Below are 21,785 nucleotides of genomic sequence, written 5' to 3' on the forward strand. Positions count from 1 at the left end.
TGAGGCCTGTGCTCTTTTAGCTTTGTAGTCAGCTAGTGATTTGATAGAGATTTCCTTAAACATCTGGAACCAAACCCAAACACAATACTCAAGTCTTTGTAGATGGATTCTGCATGTGTGCTGGGGCACACCCTCAATTTTAGCCGGGCAGATCACAACTCTGCCTTAGCCTTCACTTCCTGCTGGGTAGAACCTAAAGGTTAGCCAGTTAGGAGCACTCAGGGCCTTCTCAGGTCTTTTCTGAGCATGTGTCCTGCTCTGGCCATGTTTGGGGTCTTTGACATTTCCAGGGCTTTTCAAAGAGTTTTTCAAAGCCTTTATTCCCCAAAGTGTCTCATAAATTCTCTGGCTTGTCTATTCTTTGATCTAGCTGTTATCCCTTGGTCAAGCAGTAGCTAATGCATTTGCCTTTAAATGTTCTAATAAACATTACCCAGAATAGTTATGTCAGTCCTGAAAGAGTTAGGATTAGCTGAAATAAAACCAAGTCCTTTAGCTGGTCCTTCATGGAGCCACTACATTCAAAATGAATAACCACGGTTCTTTGGAATAAAGTCCTTTCTGCTTACTCTGGTACTAGAAGTCTACACTTGGAATACACACTGCTGTCTTCAAGACTGCTACTGAGCTAGGAGTTGGGGATGTGGTCATTGTAAGTTAAAATACAACATGGTTCTTACAGAAATTCAGGTATTTTTCCCATAATTAAGCATCCATCAGGTTACTGTAAACTTGAAGCTAGTTTCAGAGTTTCAATAAAGCTTATTCTGATGTTTTTTTTCCAGCTTATTCACTGGTTTAGAGCATGAAGCCACAGCCTGACCAGGTTTATTCAGAAGAACCAGGTGAACATGAGGCCAGCGAACACACAGGAAAGAAGAGAGCCCCCTCCCTTACAGAGTAGTGGTTTATATAGTTCAAAGCAGTGGGCAGAGGCTTGCAGGTCTGAGCTAAAGCTGGGCTGCCAAGATAATGAAAGAGCTTGAGCTAGATCTAAAGGTCCTATAAGAGAACAGTGTGGGCTGGGAGGAGTTTAGGCTGATGCTGGACTCTGAGCCTGAGCTGCTGACTTGGGGGGAGAGCTCAGGCAGATATCTGAACTCTTCAGATAGTGATGTGTCTAATAGTCCAGGCAGGCCAGGGCTGGTCAAGGCAGACTGGGGCTGTTTTAGCAGGGCAGAGAAATGCGGGCTTGGTCTTTGTTATGTAGGTGAGAGGTCAACATGGATCTAAGACTTTTTGTCCTTGCTCCATCAGCTACTCCACAATTTTTGCTGTGCCTTGGGATGCCATTTCTTAAAGAGATACTATATTGAGGTGGGGGTGGGGCAGTTCAGAGGTCAATTCTAACTTCACATTGTCCAGGAAGTATTCCTTGATTAACCTAAACTGGTACCATATTTTTATCCAGCTTGTCCTGCAAGGCCACACTGTCGGGGAGAGCAGGGAGACAGTGTCCTTCCCACAAGGAGCACTGGAGACAAGTTTCTGTGAACATGTCCAACTGTATTCGCAGCCACATACACTTTTAAAGGGCAGGGAGAAGGGGCGTAATTCACTCAGGGGAACACTAACTGTGGACAGAACCGACACTGATGCCAATATGCCTCTCCAGTCAGCTTGAAGGTAGCTTTCCAGGTGGGCCTGGGCCATACCTGGGAGCAGCTTACCTGATTGGCAGAAGGCGGGGGGTGGGGGGTGGGGGGGATGGGGTAGGGGGGAGTAAGGAGAAATGTACCTGGGGCTCCTGCCACCTGCTAGCAGTTAGGCTAACTGCTGGGATCGCCCACCTTTTTACTCTTGGCATTTACTTAGTCTGTGTTATATTAATATCTATTAATCTGTCACATTTAAATATTAAGCTCTCTTATGATTTCATATTTTCTTTTCAAAATATAAACTTGACACAAGGAGCTATAAAAATATAAATGCTGTTAATGCAAAAAAAAACAACTTAAGTTGAAAGAGCTGTTTTATTTATTTTGAATCCCCTTGTCATGCCTCCAAGATTATTAGCAACTGAAGTTCTTAGGAATGAATGAATGCTTTAAATCAATGATTTAAATGAAAAAATTAAAACAGGTGGTAAATGTATTTTAGTGCTCCTTTCACTATTAAGTATTATCAACATTCTCCATTAGCATTCTCTAAAAAGTATTTTGAATGTAATTTCTACTCAAAAGCATATATGTTTATAATTTCAGAAGTAAAATACAGATATCATAGAACATTAAAAATATTATCTCTTGTATGAAAACAAGGAAGAGGACTGCTAGTGATTCTAAGTGACTTAGGAACAGACAAAAGAAAACAGAAAGTCATTTGCCTGGGTTTCCTACAAAACAAACTTATTTTCCATATATTTCAAACTTACTCATTGTTTAATTCTAAAGCTTGATAGGCTGCTTTGATTCGAGCTGGAGGATTTCTTTCCCTCCATGCCTTCTGCATAACTGTAGGAAAATATTTCAGAAAGTAGATGAGATGGTTAACATAAACAATCTTATGAGAAATGCATGAAGAATGAGCTAAGAGAATAAACAAATCTTTAAGTAGCATGTTTTTAAACATATGAAATAATTAATTGGGCTTACATCAACCTTATTTGGAAGCTTCACATATAAAAATAAACTTTTTCTGATTTATTTGAATATCAACATATAAGGTACTTAATCAAGTTAACTACATCATTATTATACATGAATATTTATATATCTAAATGCATGTTAAAATTGAGTTTGAGGGCAGGTATTGTGACACAACAGTTTAAGCCTCTGTTTACAACACTAGCATCCCATATCAGAGTACCAGTTCTAGTCTTGACTACTCTGCTTCCAACCCAGTTCCCTGCTAAGGTGCTGGGAAGCAGCAGATGACAGCTCAAATATTTCAGTTCCTGCCACTCACATGGGAGACCAGGATGGAGTTTCTAACTACTAGCTTCAGTCTGGCCCCGTTCTGGCTATTGAGGGTATTTGGAGTAAGCCAGCACATGGAAGGTCTCTCTCTGTGTCTATGCCATTCTCTTTGTCACTCTGCCTTTTTGGTAAACAAATAAATAAATCTTCTTAAGAAATAGAGTTTGAGGGATACCAGATTATAATCAATATGAAATACTACAATTCTACTTTTATCATTCTGAAAAGGTTCTATGCAACTACTAAAAATACACAAAAGCTTAAAAACAAAGTCTTTTTCTAATCAATGATTCACTCTAGGAAAAATGTTTGAATTTGCATTTTGTATAAAAAAAGGAAAGAAAGGAATTAATTTAGAATATGGTACATTTCTGGAAAATGTCAGTCTCTTCCATGATTCAACAAAAGCCTGAGTTAGGATTTCTCTGAAAAAACAATAATAATTTTTGCTACCATTTACTGTAATAAAACAAAGATTTCATACTAAGTAAAGTTTTAAAAAATTAAACAAACAAACAAATAAGGTTGACCCATGAAGCTATCTGGCCTGCTTCAAGACTGATAAGAAAACTAAAGAATATGAGTGTTGCTTTTGGAACAAAACCCACAACTGTCCAGAAAGAATAATGTGGAAAATGTTTCAGTTTTCCTTTGGAAACAAAATATTAGTCTTGGCTAAGAAAAGGAGACAATATATTCCACTTGTGTAACCAAAATACATTTCTCATATCAAACATGTCACCAGCTAGATGACAGCTAATGCTTCCTGAACTTGACAAATTGATGCAAGTCAGCACTCATCTGATATTGACCAGGTAAAGAATATCAGTCTGCTGAAACACCAAGCTATCACATAAAAATACAGCATATTCGACTCATGATCTTTGATGATGTGGCTCTCTTCTATAAATTATATATTGTTTACAAGTTAAATTTTGACACTGAACCTTTATCAACATTTTACATGGTTATTTAGTACTCCAGCCTATAAACTATATATCTTATCTAGTTCCCTTTTGATGGACAATTAAGTTACATCAGTTTTCCCCTAAAAACATGTGATAGCAATCTTTCACTATCTTTGCTTATCTGACCAAACATTTCCTTACTAAAAGTAGATCCTGGGGGCGGTGCTGTGGCATAGCAGGCAAAGCCACCGCCTGTAGTGCCAGCATCCCATATGGGTGCCGGTTCGAGTCCCGGCTCCTCCACTTCCAATCCAGCTCTCTGCTATGGACTGAGAAAGCAGTAGAAGATGGCTCAAGCCCTTGGGCCCCTGGGAGACCTGGAAGAAGCTCCTGGCTCCTGCCTTCAGATTGGCACAGCTCCAGCCGTGCGGCCAATTGGGGAGTGAACCAGTGGATGGAAGACCTCTCTCTCTCTCTGCCTCTCCCTCTTTCTGTGTGTAACTCTTTCAACTAAAATAAATAAATCTTTTAAAAAATAAAAATAAAAAAATAAAAGTAGCTCCTTTGGCTAAAATCGATGCATCTTTTAAAAAATTTTTAATATATAACCCCAAACTCCTTTCAATAAGATTTTTTACAGAAAAAAATATTTATTTTATTTATTTGAAAGGCAGAGTTAGAGAGAGGAAGAGACAGAAAGAAAGGTCTTCCATCTGCTGATTCACTCCACCAAATGGCTGCAACAACTGGAGCTGGGCCAGGCCAAACCAGGAGCTTCTTCTAGGTCTCCCATGTGGGTGCAGAGGTCCAAGTACTTAGGCCACCTTCTGCAGCTTTTCCCAGAAGCATTGGCAGGGAGCTGGACCAGAAGTGGAGCAACCAGGACTTGAAATGTTGCCCATACGGGATGCCAGTGTTGCAGGAGGCAGTTTTACCCACTGTACCACAAGGCTGGCCCCAATAAGATTGTTTTAATTTATACTCCTTCAAGCAGCCTTTCCTCACTAACACAGTGTAGGTTGAGCATCCCTAAACCTGAAAATCTGAAACCCAAAATCTGAACAACCTTTGAGCACCAACATGATGTCACAGTAGCATAATTCCACATCTGACCTCATGTGGTTAGTCAGCCAAAACAAAGGCACACCGAAAATACTGTAGAAAATTGCCTTCAGACTATATGAATAAGGTATATATTAAATATAAGTGAATTTTGTGTTTAGACAAGATATTGTACTATGTATATGTAAATATTTCAAAATAAAAAAAAAATCCTCAATCTGAAACACTTCTGGTCCCAAGCATTCCCAGTAAGGTATATGTGACCTATATTACCTTCTTTTCTTTCCTCTTTCCTCCATTCCTTTGTTACATGATGATTATTTTTATTTCAAAGGCAGAGAGAGAGTAGGAGAGAGAGGAGCTGGACCACGCTGAAGTCAGGGGCCTGGAGCTCATTCTGAGTCTCCCACATGCATGGCAGGGATTCAAGAACTGAATCATCATCTGCTGCTCCAGGGTATGCACCAGCATGAAACTGGATCAGAAACAAAGCTTAGACCTGAACTGGGGTACTGATATGGAATGCAGGTGTCCCAAGGGGCATCTTAAGCTCTGTGCCAAACACCTGCCCCAATCTTTTCTAATTGGATACATTTAGAAAACTAGTTCGGGTCGGTGCAGTGGCATAGCAGGTAATTCTGTCGCCTACAGTGCCAGCATCCCATATGGACACCGGTTCAAGTCCTGGCTGCTCCACTTCCAATCCAGCACCCCTGCTGATGGCCTGGGAAAGCAGCAAAGGATGGCCTAGGTACTTGGGCCCCTTCATCCACATGGGAGACTCAGAAGAAGTCCTGGCTCCTAGTTTCGAATCAGCTCAGCTCCAGCCACTGCAGCCATTTGGGGGTGAACTAGCAGACGGAAGATCTTGCCCTCTGTCTGTAACTCTACTTTTCACATAAATAATTCTTTTTTTTAAAGATTTATTATTTATTTTACTTGAAAGAGTTACACAGAGAAGGAGAGACAGAGAGACAGAGAGACAGAGAGAGAGAGAGAGAGAGGTCTTCCATCTGCTTTACCCACTACATCACAGCGCCAGCCCCCAAACAAATAAATCTAGAAAGGAAGAGAGGAAGAGAGAGAGAGAGAAAAGAAGGAAGGAAGGAAAGAAGGGAGGGAGGGAGGGAGGAAAGGAGGGAGGGAGGGAAAAGGAGAGGCCTGTGCTGTGGTGCAGCGGGTTAACGCCCCAGCCTTAAGCGCCGGCATCCCATATGCGCACCGGTTCTAGACCTCGCTATTCCACTTCTGATCCAGCTCTCTGCTGTGGCCTGGGAAAGCAGCAGAAGATGGCCCAAGTCCTTGGGCCTCTGCACCCACGTGGGAGACCCAGAAGAAGCTCCTGGCTCCTGCCTTCGAGTCGGCACAGCTCCAGCCGTTGTGGCCATCTGGGGATAGAACCAGTGGATGGAAGACCTCTCTGTCTTTCAAATAAATAAAATAAATCTTTAAAAAAATAAGAAAGAAAGAAAGCTAGTGTATTTTAATTTGTGTTTAAAAAAAAATTTCTAGTGAGGTCATCTAATGCACATGTAAGAACTTTTTTAAAATTTTATGCTTTCAAATGTTCTTTTCAGTCTTCCAAGATTATTCTTCACAACCAATGTAGTCCTAAGCCTAAGGGAAAATAGAAAAACAAAATATCTAACTTCTTTCCTAAAATAGATTTAGGAAGAATTTAAAGAAAAATGCTATTTTAGTATTCAACTGTGCTCTTTAAAGAGCTCTTGATATGCTTAAAAATAATCAATATAAATAACTGACTCAAATTTATCTATTTCTCAAATTAAGTAGTAACCTAACAAGCACAAGAGACCAGCAGTCATCCCGGGTTGAGGGGTCACAAATGTAAACACCCACAAAGATCAGGCAGGAAACACACAGGAGCGGATTGCAAGCACGAGCACTGTCTAATGGGGAAGCCACAGCTCAGCTTCTGCTGATTACTGCCAAGTGGAAATGCAGGTTCAGTTTTCCAGTATCTCCCAACTTTCAAAAAGTACAAATCTGGATTTAAATGTGAAATCATCTCATTTTAAATCTTGAAAATGAAACAAATAATCCAAAAACACTGCTGTTTTGTCCTTAAGGGTAGATTTGCTCTCCACCCAGGATAACCAAATCAGTAAGATCAGAACAAAATCAACTAATTCAGTCATTATTGATGACAAATAAGCTAAGAGGAATTTGTTGTATCACACATATATACACATTTGTTTTTTTAAAAAATTATTTATTTGCTGGCGCCGCGGCTCACTAGGCTAAATATCCGCCTTGCAGTGCCAGCACACCGGGTTCTAGTCCCGGTTGGGGCACCGATCCTGTCCCGGTTGCCCCTCTTCCAGCCAGCTCTCTGCTGTGGCCAAGGAGTGCAGTGGAGGATGGCCCAAGTCCTTGGGCCCTGCACCCCATGGGAGACCAGGAGAAGCACCTGGCTCCTGCCATGGGGTCAGCGCGGTGCGCTGGCCGCAGCGCGCCTACCGCGGCGGCCACTGGAGGGTGAACCAATGGTAAAGGAAGACCTTTCTCTCTGTCTCTCTCTCACTGTCCACTCTGCCTGTCAAAAAAATAAAAAAAAAAAATAAAAATAAATAAAAAATAAAAAATAAAAATTATTTATTTAAGAGGCAGAGAAAAGGCGAGCTCCCATTTGCTGGTTCATTTCCCAAATGCAAACAACTAGTAGAGCTGGGTTACAGATAAAGCCAGGAGCTAGGAACTCAATCCAGGTCTCCCACACAAGTGCTAGGACCTATTCCTTGAGCCATCACTTCTGTCTCCTAGGTCTGCATTAACAGGAAACTGGAGTCCAGAGCCAAAGCCAGGTATTGAATGCAGGCACTCCGGTGTGGGACTTGGGTATCTTAACCAGTGTCTTAATTGCTAGGCTAAATACCTATTTAGCCCCATTTGTCTTTTTGGAATGTAAAATTATTGATATAAATCATTACTCTTTTGTGAGTGACTGAAAAGACCAATATGGAACCAACAGTCCCTTTCTGAATTATTATTTCCAAATAAAATCTGTCTTTGAGTATAATAGCCTTTAGCAGGGATTATGCAAACCTCTAGATGTACATGGAATTTTACAAGGACTAAAATGGGATGCATGGTTTTTAAAAAATCAATTTTTAAAGCTTCAACTTTTATCTTTCAATCCTATAATTGAGCTACCTGACAAATATTCCTCTGATTGGTTTATTCATGATACTACTTTTCCCTTCCTACCTAACCATAATTCCCATACCTCTTCCTCCTCCCTCAAAAGATAAGCTCCCTTCTCCTATTTTGCAAAAGAAAGACATATTTCCAAGTGTAAAAATCTCCAGGTGCCAAGGGGACAATTCAGCTTGCATTTAAGGACAGCCATTTTCAATCAAGGCACATATAATATAGATTCTTGCTTTTTATTTACTCTCTTTCTCTTGCTGTAAATTTATTTGAGAGGCAGAAAGAAAGAAAGAGAGAGAGAGAGAGAGAGAAAGGAAGGAAGGAAGGAAGGAAGGAAGGAAGGAAGGAAGGAAGGAAGGGAGGAAGGAAGGAAGGAGGGAGGGAGGGAGGGGGGAGGGGGAGGGGGAGAGAGGGGGAGAGAGAGAAAGAGAAAGAGAAAGAGAAAGAGAAAAGAAAAGGAAAGGAAAGGAAAAGGAAAAGGAAGAGAAAGAGAAAGAGAAAGAGAAAGAGAAAGAGAAAAAGAAAAAGAAAAAGAAAAAGAAAAAGAAAAAGAAAAAGAAAAAGAAAAAGAAACTAAACTCACATCTGCTGATTCACTCCCCAAATGCCAATACTCTAGAGTTTGGAACTCAATCCAGGTCTCTCATGTGGGTGGCAGAAATCCAATCATCTGAGCACCACTGCTGCCTACCAGGATCCACATTAGCAGAGGCTCCTGTCAGGAGAGTAGCCAGGTGTAGAATCCAGGCACTATACCAGCATCTTAACCACTATACCAAAGACTTAATCCCTATTTTAAAAAACAAAAAACTGTGGAGCTTGGTACTAGAAAAGAGTATTCTGGACCCAGAATGCTCTGAATTCAAGTATGTTGTAAGGTGGGAAGGGGGCGATAATTTTTATCAGTTCTATTAGCACCCCTTCCCAATTACTATCAAAGAACGCTTTGCAAGGAAATGGGGACATTAGTAAAGACTAAAAATTGGGAAAGCAGTGGAGCCTTATTTTGGTCAAATGATTAGCTCCAGGCAAAGCTCCAATATTTGTCTGTCTTTCAATCTTAGAATCTGAATTCAGAAGACAGATAGTTGTCATAAGGCTGCATGTTAACATGTTTATTGAATTGAAAAATGAAGTCAGACTTCTCTGCTAGAAAATAATTCTTAGGGCTGGCAAGTGGCTCAGGGAATTAAGTTGACACTCGCACTGCTGGCATTCCTTATGAGTGCCATTCTAGTCCTGGCTGCTCCACTTCTATTCAACTTCCTGCTAACGTACCTGGGAAAGCAGATGAAGGTGGTCCAAGTGCTTGGACCCCTGCCACCCATGTGCACCTGGATGGAGTTCCAGGCTCCTGGCTTCAGACTAGCCCAGCACTGGCCTTTGTGGCCATCCAGAGAATGAACAAGCAGATGGAAGATCTCTCAATCTCTCCTTTTCTCTCTGTAACTCTTTTAAACAGATAAATAATTAATCTTTCAAAAAACAGAAGAAAAAATATAAATAATTTACTACTGATAAAGAGCATTTGTTCATGTATTTTTCAATAAATAATGGTGGAAATCAAACATTTTGATTCCAAAACATATGTTTAGATATGATATAGCAGTTTTATTTTTATTTTAAAGATTTATTTATTTATTTATTTGAAAGAGTTACACAGAGAGAGGAAAGGCAGAGAGAAAGGGTGGGGGGAGGTCTTGTATCTGCTGGTTCACTCCCCATTTGGCCACAACGGCCGGAGCTGTGCTGATCTGAAGTCAGGAGCCAGAAGCTTCTTCCCAGTCTCCCACGCAGGTGCAAGTGCCGAAGGACTTGGGCCATCTTCTACTGCTTTCCCAGGCCATAGCACAGAGCTGGATTGAAAGAGGAGCAGCCAGGACTAGAACCGGTGCCCATATGGGATACCAGCACTTCAGGCCAGGGCATTAACCCCCTGCACCACAACGCTGGCCCGTTTTATTTTTAAATATCTACATTTATTACAAAGTCATATCCTTGTGGCCATTTAAGCTTATGTCAATTTAACGTCATAAGAGGACACGTATTTTTTCAAAATTCTTTTAGGAGATGCTTGAAGAGAAATGTTTTAAAGACCATGTATATAGCCATGGTGGCTATTTGAAAAGCTCGGGGGCCGGCGCCGTGGCTCACTAGGTTAATCCTTCGCCTGTGGTGCCAGCATCCCATATGGGCGCTGGGTTCTAGTCTCGGTTGCTCCTCTTCCAGTCCAGCTCTCTGCTGTGGCCCGGGAAGGCAGTGGAGGATGGCCCAAGTCCTTGGGCCCTGCACCCCATGGGAGACCAGGAAGAAGCACCCGGCTCCTGGCTTTGGATCGGCAGAGCTCTGGCCATGGCGGCCATTTGGGGAGTGAACCAACGGAAGGAAGGCCTTTCTCTCTGTGTCTCTCACTGTGTAACTCTATGTGTCAAAAAGAAAGAAAAAAGAGAAAAGAAGAGAAGAGAAGAGACAGAGAAAGAGAGAGAAAGAGAGAAAGAGAGAGAGAAAGAGAGAAAGAAAGAAAGAAAGAAAAAGGGAAAGAGAAAGAGAGAGAGAGAGAGAAAGAAAGAAAGAAAGAAAGAAAGAAAGAAAGAAAGAAAGAAAGAAAGAAAGAGAAAGAGAGAGAAGGAAGGAAGGAAGGAAAACGGATGAGGAAAACTGAACTCTAGAAAAAGCCCACACAGAAGTTTGCTGTTTCTTCATTAATATATTAACACTCTAATAATAAGGCAACAACAACAACAAAACCTTTAAACATAGTATTGTTTCAGTTTGTCTGCAGTTCTATGATTTAAGATATCCTTGTTCTATTGAGGTACAAGCTACAAACTTTGGTAAATTATCTTTAAAAGTTAACATATGGGGGGCCGGCGCTGTGGCGCAGCGGGTTAACGCCCTGGCTTAAAGCACCGGCATCCCATGTGGGTACCGGTTCGAGACCCGGCTGCTCCAATTCCCATCCAGTTCTCTGCTATGGCCTGGAAAAGCAGTAGAAGATGGCCCAAGTCCTTGGGCCCCTGCACCTGCATGGGAGACCTGGAGGAAGCTCCCGGCTCCTGGTTTCAGATCTGCGCAGCTCTGACCATTGCAGCCAACTGGGGAGTGAATCATCAGATGGAAGGCCTCTCTCTTTCTCTCTCTGCCTCTCCTCTCTCTGTGTAACTCTAACTTTCAAATAAATAAATAAATCTTTTTTAAAAAAAGTTAACATATGAAACTGATATTCAAGTGCTATTTCCAAACACTTACTCTTTTGCCATTAGTGAAAACCTTAAATAAATATAAGGTAATTATTTTTCCTCCTCTATTTCAACTAAATCATTTTATGTAACCACATCAAAGATCTTTGGGTTCCCTTTTACCATCCAACCTCAGAATATTTAATCTAATAAATACATTTATCACAATGAACTCAAATAGCTGGAAACCTTGCTATATTTCAGAATCTTATCAGCAATTTTCTTCTATTAATCATTATGGTAGGTAGAAGCAGTAATATTACACTGGTAAAAGCCAGATTTTAGCTTGAAACCCAACTTTATCATTTATTAGCTGTGTGAGTTACTTGATCTCCTGTGCCCTTAATTCCTATTTTTTAAATATAGCAGACAATACTACCTATCCCAAAATGTGTTTGGAAAGATTAAATTAGCACATTTCTACAAATTACTTAGGACAGTGCCTGGCTCAGAGACAATGCTATACAAGTGTTAGCTATTCTTAGTGAAACTGCTTGAGACATCTGATGCCTAGGCAATCCATTGGTTCATACTTTCACCAACGAATAAATACAAATATTTATAGTATGCCAGCCAACATGCTAGATGATAGAGATTCAAAGATGGAAAGAATATAGTCCTTGTTCTCCAAGTTTTATATCCTATTAGAGGGGACAAGCATGAAAGCAAATAAATATTTGTGGTTATATACATTAACTAAAACTACTTCACCGAGGTTTGGACTAAGTACTTAAAACTACAGAAAAGAAAGTGCCTAATTCAGATAGGAGATCCCAGAGTAGGCTTCCTAGAGAATTTGACTTTTTATTTGGATATTGAAGGACAAAAAGCCATCAGATAGATAAGCAGGGTGAGGGCATTCAAAATACAAGAAATGTTGTGATCAAGATCCCTTTCTTGGTGCCAATACTGTGGTGCAGTGAATTAAAGCAATGGCCTGCAGCACCAGCATCTCATAAGTGCACCAATTTGGGTCCTGGCTGCTCCACTTCTGATCCAGCTCTCTGCTTTGGCCTAGGAAAGCAGTACAAGATGGCCCAAGTCCTTGGGACCCTGCACCCATGTGGGAGACCCGGAAGAAGCTCCTGGCTCCTGGCTTTGCATCAGCGCAGCTCAAGCCATTGCAGCCAACTGGGGAGTGAACCAGTGGATGGAAGACCTCTCTCTCTCTCTCTCTCTCTCTGCCTCTCCTCTTTCTGTGTAACTCTTTCAAATAAATAAATCTTTAAAAAAAAAAAAAAAGATAATGGCCTGCAGCACCAGCAACCCATTAAGAACACCAGTTTGAGTCCCGGCTGTTCCATTTCTGATCCAGCTCCTTGTTAATGTACATGGGAAAGCAGCAGAAGATAGTCCAATTGGGCCCCTGCACCCACATGAGAGACCTGGAAAAAGCTCCTGGCTCTTAGCTTCAGCCTGGCCCTGCCCCTGCCATTGCAGCTGTCTGGGGAGTAAACCAGCAGATGGAAGATCGATCTCTCTCTCTCTCAACTCTAGCTTTCAAATAAATAAACCTTAATAAAAAAAAAAAAAAAAAAGATTCCTTTCTAAGCCATACACTTAAGGGTCTCAATATTCTCTCTCTATAGAGAAGAACAAAACAAAGATATTTCTATGACCTACCACTTTATATGTATCTCTAATTTACTAGTACAAAATACATCCTATTTTTTCTATATGCATTGTCCTGCTTCTTTCTTTTATGTGTAATTGCAGGTACTCATTTCCCAATCCAAAACAGGGAAAACTCTTTATTGTATAAGCAACTGCTATATTTTATCTGGAATGTTTCTAACTAATAAAAAAAGCACAAATATTTTAAGTTTTTAAAAGGAAAGATAGTGAGACAGTATATAAACCTAGCTTACAATCATAAACATTTTACTTTAACCTGAGTTTCTCATCAATAATTTAAATAATTCTAAGCCAAATAACTATAAATAATTCTAAAGAACTTCTAACTCCATGAACAGATGACACGTACCTGTGTCTGAAGGACGTAGGATGTCTGTGTCACAGGTGAAAAGGGTCTGATGGTCCTGAGCCGATAAGTTCATGTCATAGTATGTAAGCGGCTCTTTACCAGTCACCCATGTGTATCTTTACCAGAACACACACAAAAAAATTTAAATTGGATATGAGAGAGCATCTGTCTGCTGCAAAAGATACTATTTAAGTTCCCAAAATACAACACTAAAAATTCTACTTTGGGATTTTTTAAAGCTTATTATAGACAGTAAAACAAAAGAAATAACCTAGAGGCCAACACTGTGGTACAGCGGGTTAAGCCACCTCTGTGTAATGTGGGCGTCCCATGCCAGAGTGGGAGTTTGGGATATCTCTGTGTTTCTCCCTCTCTCTCTGTAACTTTGCCTCTCAAATAAATAAATAAAATCTTAAAAAAAAAAGAAGAAATTATGAAAAAAAAAAAAATCAGGTAAATCCTTGTTCCCTTATCGAAGTTTGCTGTGCAGTCCATAAATTAAAAAAGCAACAATCCCTATTTCTCAAATCATAAAAATATAAAGTATGGTATCCATAACCTAAACTAGAAGTAAATAAAAAAAGACTCAGGAAAGGAAAAACAAGGATTGGGACACAAAATAAAGTCTGGAATGAAGCTAACATATGAAATATATACCAAAGATGGGGTTAGCACTGTGGTGTAGGAGATTAACTTCTACCTGCAGCGCCAGCATGCCATATGGGGACTGGTTCGTGTCCTAGCTGCTCCCATAAGAAAACCAGTTCTAGTCCTAGCTGCTCCTCTTCTTATCCAGCTCTCTACTAATGGCCTGGGAAAGCAGTGGAAGATGGCCCAAGTGCTTGGGCTTCTATACTCACATGGGAGATCTGGAAGAAGCTCCTGGCTCCTGGCTTCAGATTGGCCTAGCTCCAGCCCTGTGGCCATTTAGGAAGTGAACAAACGGATGGAAGACCTTTATCTCTGTCTCTCCCTCTCTCTAACTATCTCTCAAATAAATAAATAAATCTTTTTAAAAAAGAAAGAAATGCATACCAAACAATTCTATACACTTGCTAAGGGTTGGCTACAGTAAAATTTTAAGCTTTAAAAAATAAAAATAAAAACATTATTTATTTATTTATAAGGCAGAGTGACAGAGACAGGAGAAGAGACAGAGCAGGGTGGGAGGGAAGACATATCTTCCATCCACTGGTTTACTCCCCAAATAACTACAATAGCTGGGGCTAGGCCAGGCAGAAGCCAGGAACCAGCCATTCCATCCAGGCATCCCAAATGGTTAGCAGGGGCCCATGCCCTTAGTTCTTCCTCCACTGCCTTCCCAGGCATATTAGCAAGAAGCTGGACTGGAAGAGGACCAGATGGGACATAAACCAGCAGCCATATAGGATGCTAGTGCTGTAGGCAGGACTTGAACTGGCACTCTAATATGGAATACTGACTTCTCAAGTGGAAGCTTAACCCCCACCCCATGTCACAACACTGGCCTTGAGCTTCAAGCTCTCAAACACCACCACAGTTATCAATAAAATTTAGACTTTCACATTAAGACAACTAATTATTCAAAAGTAACTTTAAATACTCCTGATACTGAGAAATTCCTATTTAAGATCTTCATAAGGTAATATGTAAGGACCTGTTTCTTACAGAATCCCTTAATATAGGCTAATAATATCTCTCACAAAAGCCTGATTTTTCTACCACTACCTTACACTTTCAAGTCCTTAGACACAGGAGTTGTTGCTGCATCACTTTGGTAATTCCACACTTTACACAGCACCCATACTCACACACAGCAGACACACACTACTTGTTCAATGAATTAAATAACATGCCCAGTCTACCAGCAGGTAAAACATCCTCCTCCTCAAAATAAAAGTGAAGTATCTTTGGTTGTAAGGTTCAAAAGATGTTTTTTAATTTAGCATAAAAACTGGAAGAGAAATGGGCACAGCAGTACAGATACAAAACTGCAATATAAAATCAACATAAAAGTACTATACTCTGTACTGTTTCAGAAAAAAAATCCATATTCACATTCCCATTGTTATTTTCTACTGAATTCTCAAATATATTCTGAAATTGAATGTAACATGCAAACGAATATGCTGATACCTGTAATTTTCTTCTCAATCTTACAGAAGAAAAAGGTTTTTTTCCCATGAACCAGGGACCTAATAAATACTTATTATGTATTACCAACCATGATTTGAGACATTTTTCATGATTATGAAAGTAAACAAAGTCAAAATGCACCAATTAAACTCTGAGCTAATTAGTTTACCTTATTGTATGTCAGAATCTCTAACATGAAGGGCTGTAATATATTTATGAAAACAAATCTTTCTATAGCACCTTTTTTCTAAAACTTGCGGCAGCTCCCAGCATTCTATCCTTCATGTTGCTTATAATCTACCCTATGTACTTTTTTTTTTTTTTAACTTGAAAGGCAGAGAAACAGAAAGAGATATAGCCATACAAAGATTGAGAGATCTTCCATCACTGGTTTACTGCTTTATTTTTTTTTTTTTAAGATTTATTCATTCACTTGAAAGACAGAGTTACAGAGAGGCAGAGGTCTGCTTCCCCAGACCATAGCAGAAAGTTGGATCAAAAGCAAAGCAGCTGGGACCTGATACGGTACCTACATGGGATGCCGGCACAGCAGACAGTGGCCCTACTGGCTATGCCACAGCACTGGCTTAAATGCTCAAAATAGCCTCAGATGGGCCAGCCAGAAACTAGGAGCCTGGAACTCAATCCGGGTCTTCTACATGGTAGTGAGGACATAGCTACTTGAGCCATTGCTTTCTGCCTCCCAGGGTGTGTATTAGTAGGAAGTCAGAATCAAAGTAGAGCCAAGACTTGAACTCGGGCATTACAATATGTGATGGAGATATACCAAGCAGCATCTTTTTTCTTTAGAGATTTATTTATTTGAAAGACAGAGAGTTACAGAAAAAGAGAGAGCGATCTTCCATTTTCTGGTTCACTTCCAGCAATGGTTAGGGTTAGGCCAGGCCAAATCTAAGAGTCCAGAACTCTGTCCAGATGGAGTGCTATCCACATGGACAGCAGGAGCCTAAGTACTTGGGCCATATTCTGCTGCTTTCACAAGCACAATTAGCAGGGAGCTGGACTGGAAGTGGAACACTGGTATTCATATATAATGCCAGCATTACAGGTGGTGTCCTAACCTGCTGTACCAAAATGCTGTTCCGACCAAAAATCATCTCAACCACTGCACCAAATGCTCACCCCATAATACTTTTACTCTAAGACCAATGCCACATTTATACTGAAAGCAAAATATAATACCTCCTATATTCTGCTCCTCTGAAAAGGTTTAGAGGGTTTCTCCATACCTTGCATTCTGAAAAACAAAGGGGAAATGAGACAGTTTAATTAAATGCAGTTAAATCTTCATGTAACCAACATTTATTGTCTATCTTCTATATACCAGAGTGCTAACTAACAATGGATAAAGCATAGAATGCCTCTGCTTGCAAGAAGCATTGAATTAATTCTGTCTCTTAGCATTTACTTTAGAATTCAATTATAGCACTTGCAAAATGTGATTATTTAGCTTTCAATTTCCTCTCTAAAATATGACCTCTTAAAACTTAGTTCGTTTTTATGTTCCTGGAGCCTACCACAGCATCTGGAACTGACTTGCTTAATTGAATTAAATACAGCATGAGAGTTAGTCATGTAAACAATAGACTCAACTGTGCAATAAGTGCTATGGTAGAAGCATGTTTTGTTCCAAGAGAAAATGAGTGATAAATTTGACTCTGGGGAAATCAGGGGAGGCTTTAGAAAAGAGATGACATTTGAACTGACATTGAATCACTGTAAAAGATGAGCAGAAGGTTGCCAGTTGAAGAACATTCCAAGCAAAGGTAGCATCAAAACCACACAGCGTGGCCGGCATCGCAGCCAGCACCCCAGGTTCTAGTTCCGGTTGGGGCGCCGGATTCTGTCCCAGTTGCTCCTCTTCCAGTCCAGCTCTCTGCTGTGGCCCGGGAAGGCAGTGGAGGATGGCTCAGGTGCTTGGGCCCTGTACCTGCACGGGAGACCAGGAGGAATCACCTGGCTCCTGGCTTCAGAATGGCGCAGTGCATCGGCCATGGCAATCATTTGAGGGGTGAAACAACAGAAGGAAGACCTTTCTCTCTCTCTCTCTCTCTCTTTCTCTGTCTGTCTAACTCTGCCTGTTTAAAAAAAAAAAGCCCACACAGCATGGTTAGGCTAGAGCATAATGTAGGGGGTGGGAGGGAGAGATGTAAATGGGGTTAGAAAATGGACTAGGGCAAGCTAATGCAGGGGTTTCTATATGACATTAAGGAGTTTCTATATTTACCTTGAACAATCAGAAGACATCAATGGTATAAAAGCAGAAAAATAACAAATAACATCTTCTGAACAGTTCTCAAAGTATGATTCATGTAACTGCAAAGTAACAACTTTTTTCATGATAAATTTTATGGCATTATTTGCCTTTTTAACTGTGTTGACTTGTAACCAGTTTCAGGACACTGAGAGTGTCCTTAAATTTTGTTCCCTAGCCACCTCACTCATCTTACCCTAGTTGCACTAAAGGTAAAAAGTCAGTTGTTGGGGCTGGCACTGTGGCACAGTGGGTCAAAGCCCTGGCTTTAATCCCATTATGGGCACCCAGCTGCTCCATTTCCAATCCTATCTCCTGCTGATGCACCTGTGAAAGAAGCAGAGGATGGCCTCTCTCTCTCTCTCTCTCTCTCTCTCTTTCAAATAAGTAAAAAATAAATTTAAAAAAAAAGAAAAAAGAAAAAAATAATTAACAGTATTTGCTGCCAATGATAAAATCCTGGGCCTTCAAATAGATATTAGAAATTTGAAAAACACTCTATAGGAGTGAAAATGACATTTTATGAAGAGATGATTTTGAACAACACTTGTTTTGACTGTTGAGGAACAATGTTTTTCTTTTTTTTTTTTTTTTTACATTTTTCTTCCTACTATTTGTTGATCCCTCTACTTAGTGTAGGGTTAATCTTATGAGTATAAAGGTAACTGAAAATAGATCTTTGAAAAAAATAAGAATGGGAATGGGAGAGGGAAGAAGAGGAAGGATGGGAAAATGAGTGGAAGGGAGGTAGGGTGAGAAGAATCACTATGTTCCTAAATTTGTACATATGAAATATATGATGTTTAAATTCCTTAAATAAAAATTTTTAAAAACATATACCTACCACTGTGAGTCTGGAAATTTCACATAGATTTTTCTGTAAGATTTCATGGTGATATTACTAGTATGATTTCTTTTTGGTGTTATATAATAAAACGTATCAAAACTTAAAATAAACATAATTCAGTGAATAATCAATGTATGATGCTATAAAATTATGTGTAAGTAAAAGATATATTCAAAATGCAAGCAGTATCAATGGATTTTAACAGAGTATGCAAGTTTGGACTCTACACTGAGACTAAACATTCAGAAAAGTATCTCTTAGCATATTATTGGTGTAGTATCATAAAAGTATATCCAAAAATATTTTGAAAAATATTTTGTTTGAAAAGGCTATTAAAGTACTCCTTTTCCAACAACATATCTGTATATGACCAGACTTTTTCATACACTTTAATCAATAGACAAAAAAGCAAGTATAAAAATATGTTGTCTTCCAGTACACTAGATATTGAAGAGATTTTTTTAATATAAAATAACGCCAATCTTCTAACTAGACTTTTTTGTTTCGGTAAATATAATTATTTTTCATGATATGTATATTAGTTAAGGCCACCATAACAAAATACCATTGACCATGTGGTTTAAACAAACAACCCCTGCAGTTGCTTGGTCTCCTGTGATGGTAGTAGACATTTGCAGCTAAATAATCTATAGAACTGTCCAATCCTGTAGCATCCAAGAAGCTTAACACCCTTTCTTCACTCTGCCCACTTTTTCTGTTTTTGAGTTCTAACTGGCAGTATCTTGGCTGGTATAAACCTATCTCCATCCCTGGTTCCTGATGAGATGGCTACTTAAGTCCCAGAATTGCACACATTATCTCAAATGGCTGTTCAGTCATGCCCTTTGTATGTTCTCTCTCTTTCTAAGATTTATTTATTTATTTGAAGGGCAGAATTAGAGAGCAAGAGAGATCTTTCATCTGCTGGCTCACTCCCCAAATGGCCACAATGGCCAGGGCTGGGCCAGGGTAAAGCCAAGAGCCAGGAGCTTCTTCCAGGTCTCCCATGTAGATGCAGGGGCCCAGGGACTTGGGCCATCCTCCGCTGCTTTTCCAGGCATATTAACAGGGAGCTGGATCAGAAGTGGAACGGCCTAGACTCCAGCCGATGATGCGAAGATGGGATGCCAGCATCACAGGCGGCAGCTTTATCTGCTACATCACAATGCCGACTCCTCTTTGTGTTCTTTTAAGGACAGATTTTCTTTCTTTTTTTTTTTTTTTTGACAGGCAGAGTGGACAGTGAGAGAGAGAGAGACAGAGAGAAAGGTCTTCCTTTGCCATTGGTTCACCCTCCAATGGCCGCCGTGGCCGGCACGCTGCGACCGGTGCACCACGCTGATCCGAAGGCAGGAGCCAGGTGCTTCTCCTGGTCTCCCATAAGGGTGCAGGGCCCAAGCACTTGGGCTATCCTCCACTGCACTCCCTGGCCACAGCAGAGAGCGGGCCTGGAAGAGGGGCAACCGGGACAGAATCCGGCGCCCCGACTGGGACTAGAATCCGGTGTGCCGGCGCCGCAAGGCGGAGGATTAGCCTGTTGAGCCTTGGCGCCGGCCCTCATGTTTTACAATATGTATAGCCTGAGAATTTTCCAAATCTTCAAGTTCTGGTTCCATTTTGCTTTATAATTTTTTCTTCAATTCATCTTTCTTCTTACACATGTCCCTGTAAACAGTTAGTAGGAAGGAAGTTGCTCCTAAAACCTTTTGCTTAGAAATCTCCTCAGTTATGGCCCAAGTCCTTGGGCCCTGCACCCGCATGGGAGACCAGGAGAAGCACCTGGCTCCTGGCTTCGAAACAGCGAGATGCGCCGTCCGCAGTGGCCATTGGAGGGTGAACCAACGGCAAAAAGGAAGACCTTTCTCTCTGTCTCTCTCTCTCTCTCTCTCACTATCCACTCTGCCTGTCAAAAAAAAAAAGAAAGAAATCTCCTCAGTTAAATATCCAGTTTCATTGCTGTCAAGTTGTACTTTCCTCAAAATTCTATAACACAGTTCAGCTAAGTTCTGTTCCACTATATAATAAAGATCACATTTCTTTCAGTTTCTAATAACATATTCCTCATTTCCATTTATGAAATCACCAGAATTGCTCTTAATGTCTGTTTCTACCATGCACCTCAAAAGTCTTCCCATATTTACCCATTACCCAGTTCCAAAGCCATTTCTACATATATAGGTATTTGTTACAATAGCACCTCACTTATGCACACCAAATTGGTCAGCTCAAGCTATCATAACAAAGCATTACATACTGGGTGGCCCAAACAACAGAAATTTATTTTCTCATAATCTGGAGGTTGGAAGTCCAAGATCAGGGTGACAGCATGCATGGGTTCTGATGAGAATTCCCTTCCTGTCTTGTGGACAGCAGTCTTCTTGCTGTGTTCTCATACAGTGGAGAGGGTAAACGATCTCTCTCACTTCCTCTTCTATCATATTAGAACCCAATGCGAATAATTAGCCTAGTGGGTAAGATGCTAGGTTAGATGCCTGTGGCCCACATTGGTATGTGTGGGTTGGATCCACAGATCCACAGACCCAGCTCCTGATTCCAGCTTCCTGCTGATGCAGATCATGGGAGACAGCAGGTGATGGATCAAGAGACTGAGTTCCTATCTCCTGGTTTTGGCATGGCCCAGTCCCAGCCACTGCTGAGATTTGCAGAGTGAACAAGTTGATGGGAGTGCAGCCACAAATGACCCCACCTTTGTGATCACATTTAATCTTAATTACTTCCAAAAAGTTCTATTTGCAATTTGGTAACAACAGAAGTTAAATTTTCAACTTTCAACATATAAAATCTGGGGGAAACAATTAAGTCTATAGCAATATGTTATATAACAGGTGTGCTGCTATTTTTAAAATACTTTTAAGGCCGGTGCTGCAGCTCAATAGGCTAATCCTCCGCCTTGCGGCACCGGCACACCGGGTTCTAGTCCCGGTCGGGGCGCCAGATTCTGTCCCAGCTGCCCCTCTTCCAGGCCAGCTCTCTGCTGTGGCCAGGGAGTGCAGTGGAGGATGGCCCAAGTCCTTGGGCCCTGCACCCCATGGGAGACCAGAAGCACCTGGCTCCTGCCTTCAGATCAGCGCGGTGCACCGGTCGTAGCGTGCCAGCCACAGCAGCCGTTGGAGGGTGAACCAACGGCAAAGGAAGACCTTTCTGTGTCTCTCTCTCACTTTCCACTCTGCCTGTCAAAAAAAAATAATAATACTTTTAAAATTCTGCTTTAGGCCGGTGCTGTGGCTCAATAGACTAATCTTCCA

The 21,785-nt window shown here is 40.8% G+C and overlaps 1 protein-coding gene across 2 annotated transcripts in view; it reads right to left on the minus strand.

The window, feature by feature from the left end:
* The window catches only part of ST7L (suppression of tumorigenicity 7 like), a 93,979-nt gene that overhangs the window by 55,599 nt on the left and 16,595 nt on the right, over positions 1-21,785 (minus strand). For both annotated transcript variants that reach the window (XM_062191972.1, XM_062191971.1), the window contains 3 exons: positions 16,601-16,655; positions 13,283-13,398; positions 2,375-2,453 (listed from right to left, as the gene is read on the minus strand). In XM_062191972.1, coding sequence (XP_062047956.1) covers positions 2,375-2,453; positions 13,283-13,398; positions 16,601-16,655 — 250 coding nt within the window. The remainder of the gene's footprint in view (positions 1-2,374; positions 2,454-13,282; positions 13,399-16,600; positions 16,656-21,785) is intronic.

Source organism: Lepus europaeus, chromosome 5, assembly GCF_033115175.1.
Source record: "Lepus europaeus isolate LE1 chromosome 5, mLepTim1.pri, whole genome shotgun sequence".
Classification (NCBI taxonomy): domain Eukaryota; kingdom Metazoa; phylum Chordata; class Mammalia; order Lagomorpha; family Leporidae; genus Lepus; species Lepus europaeus.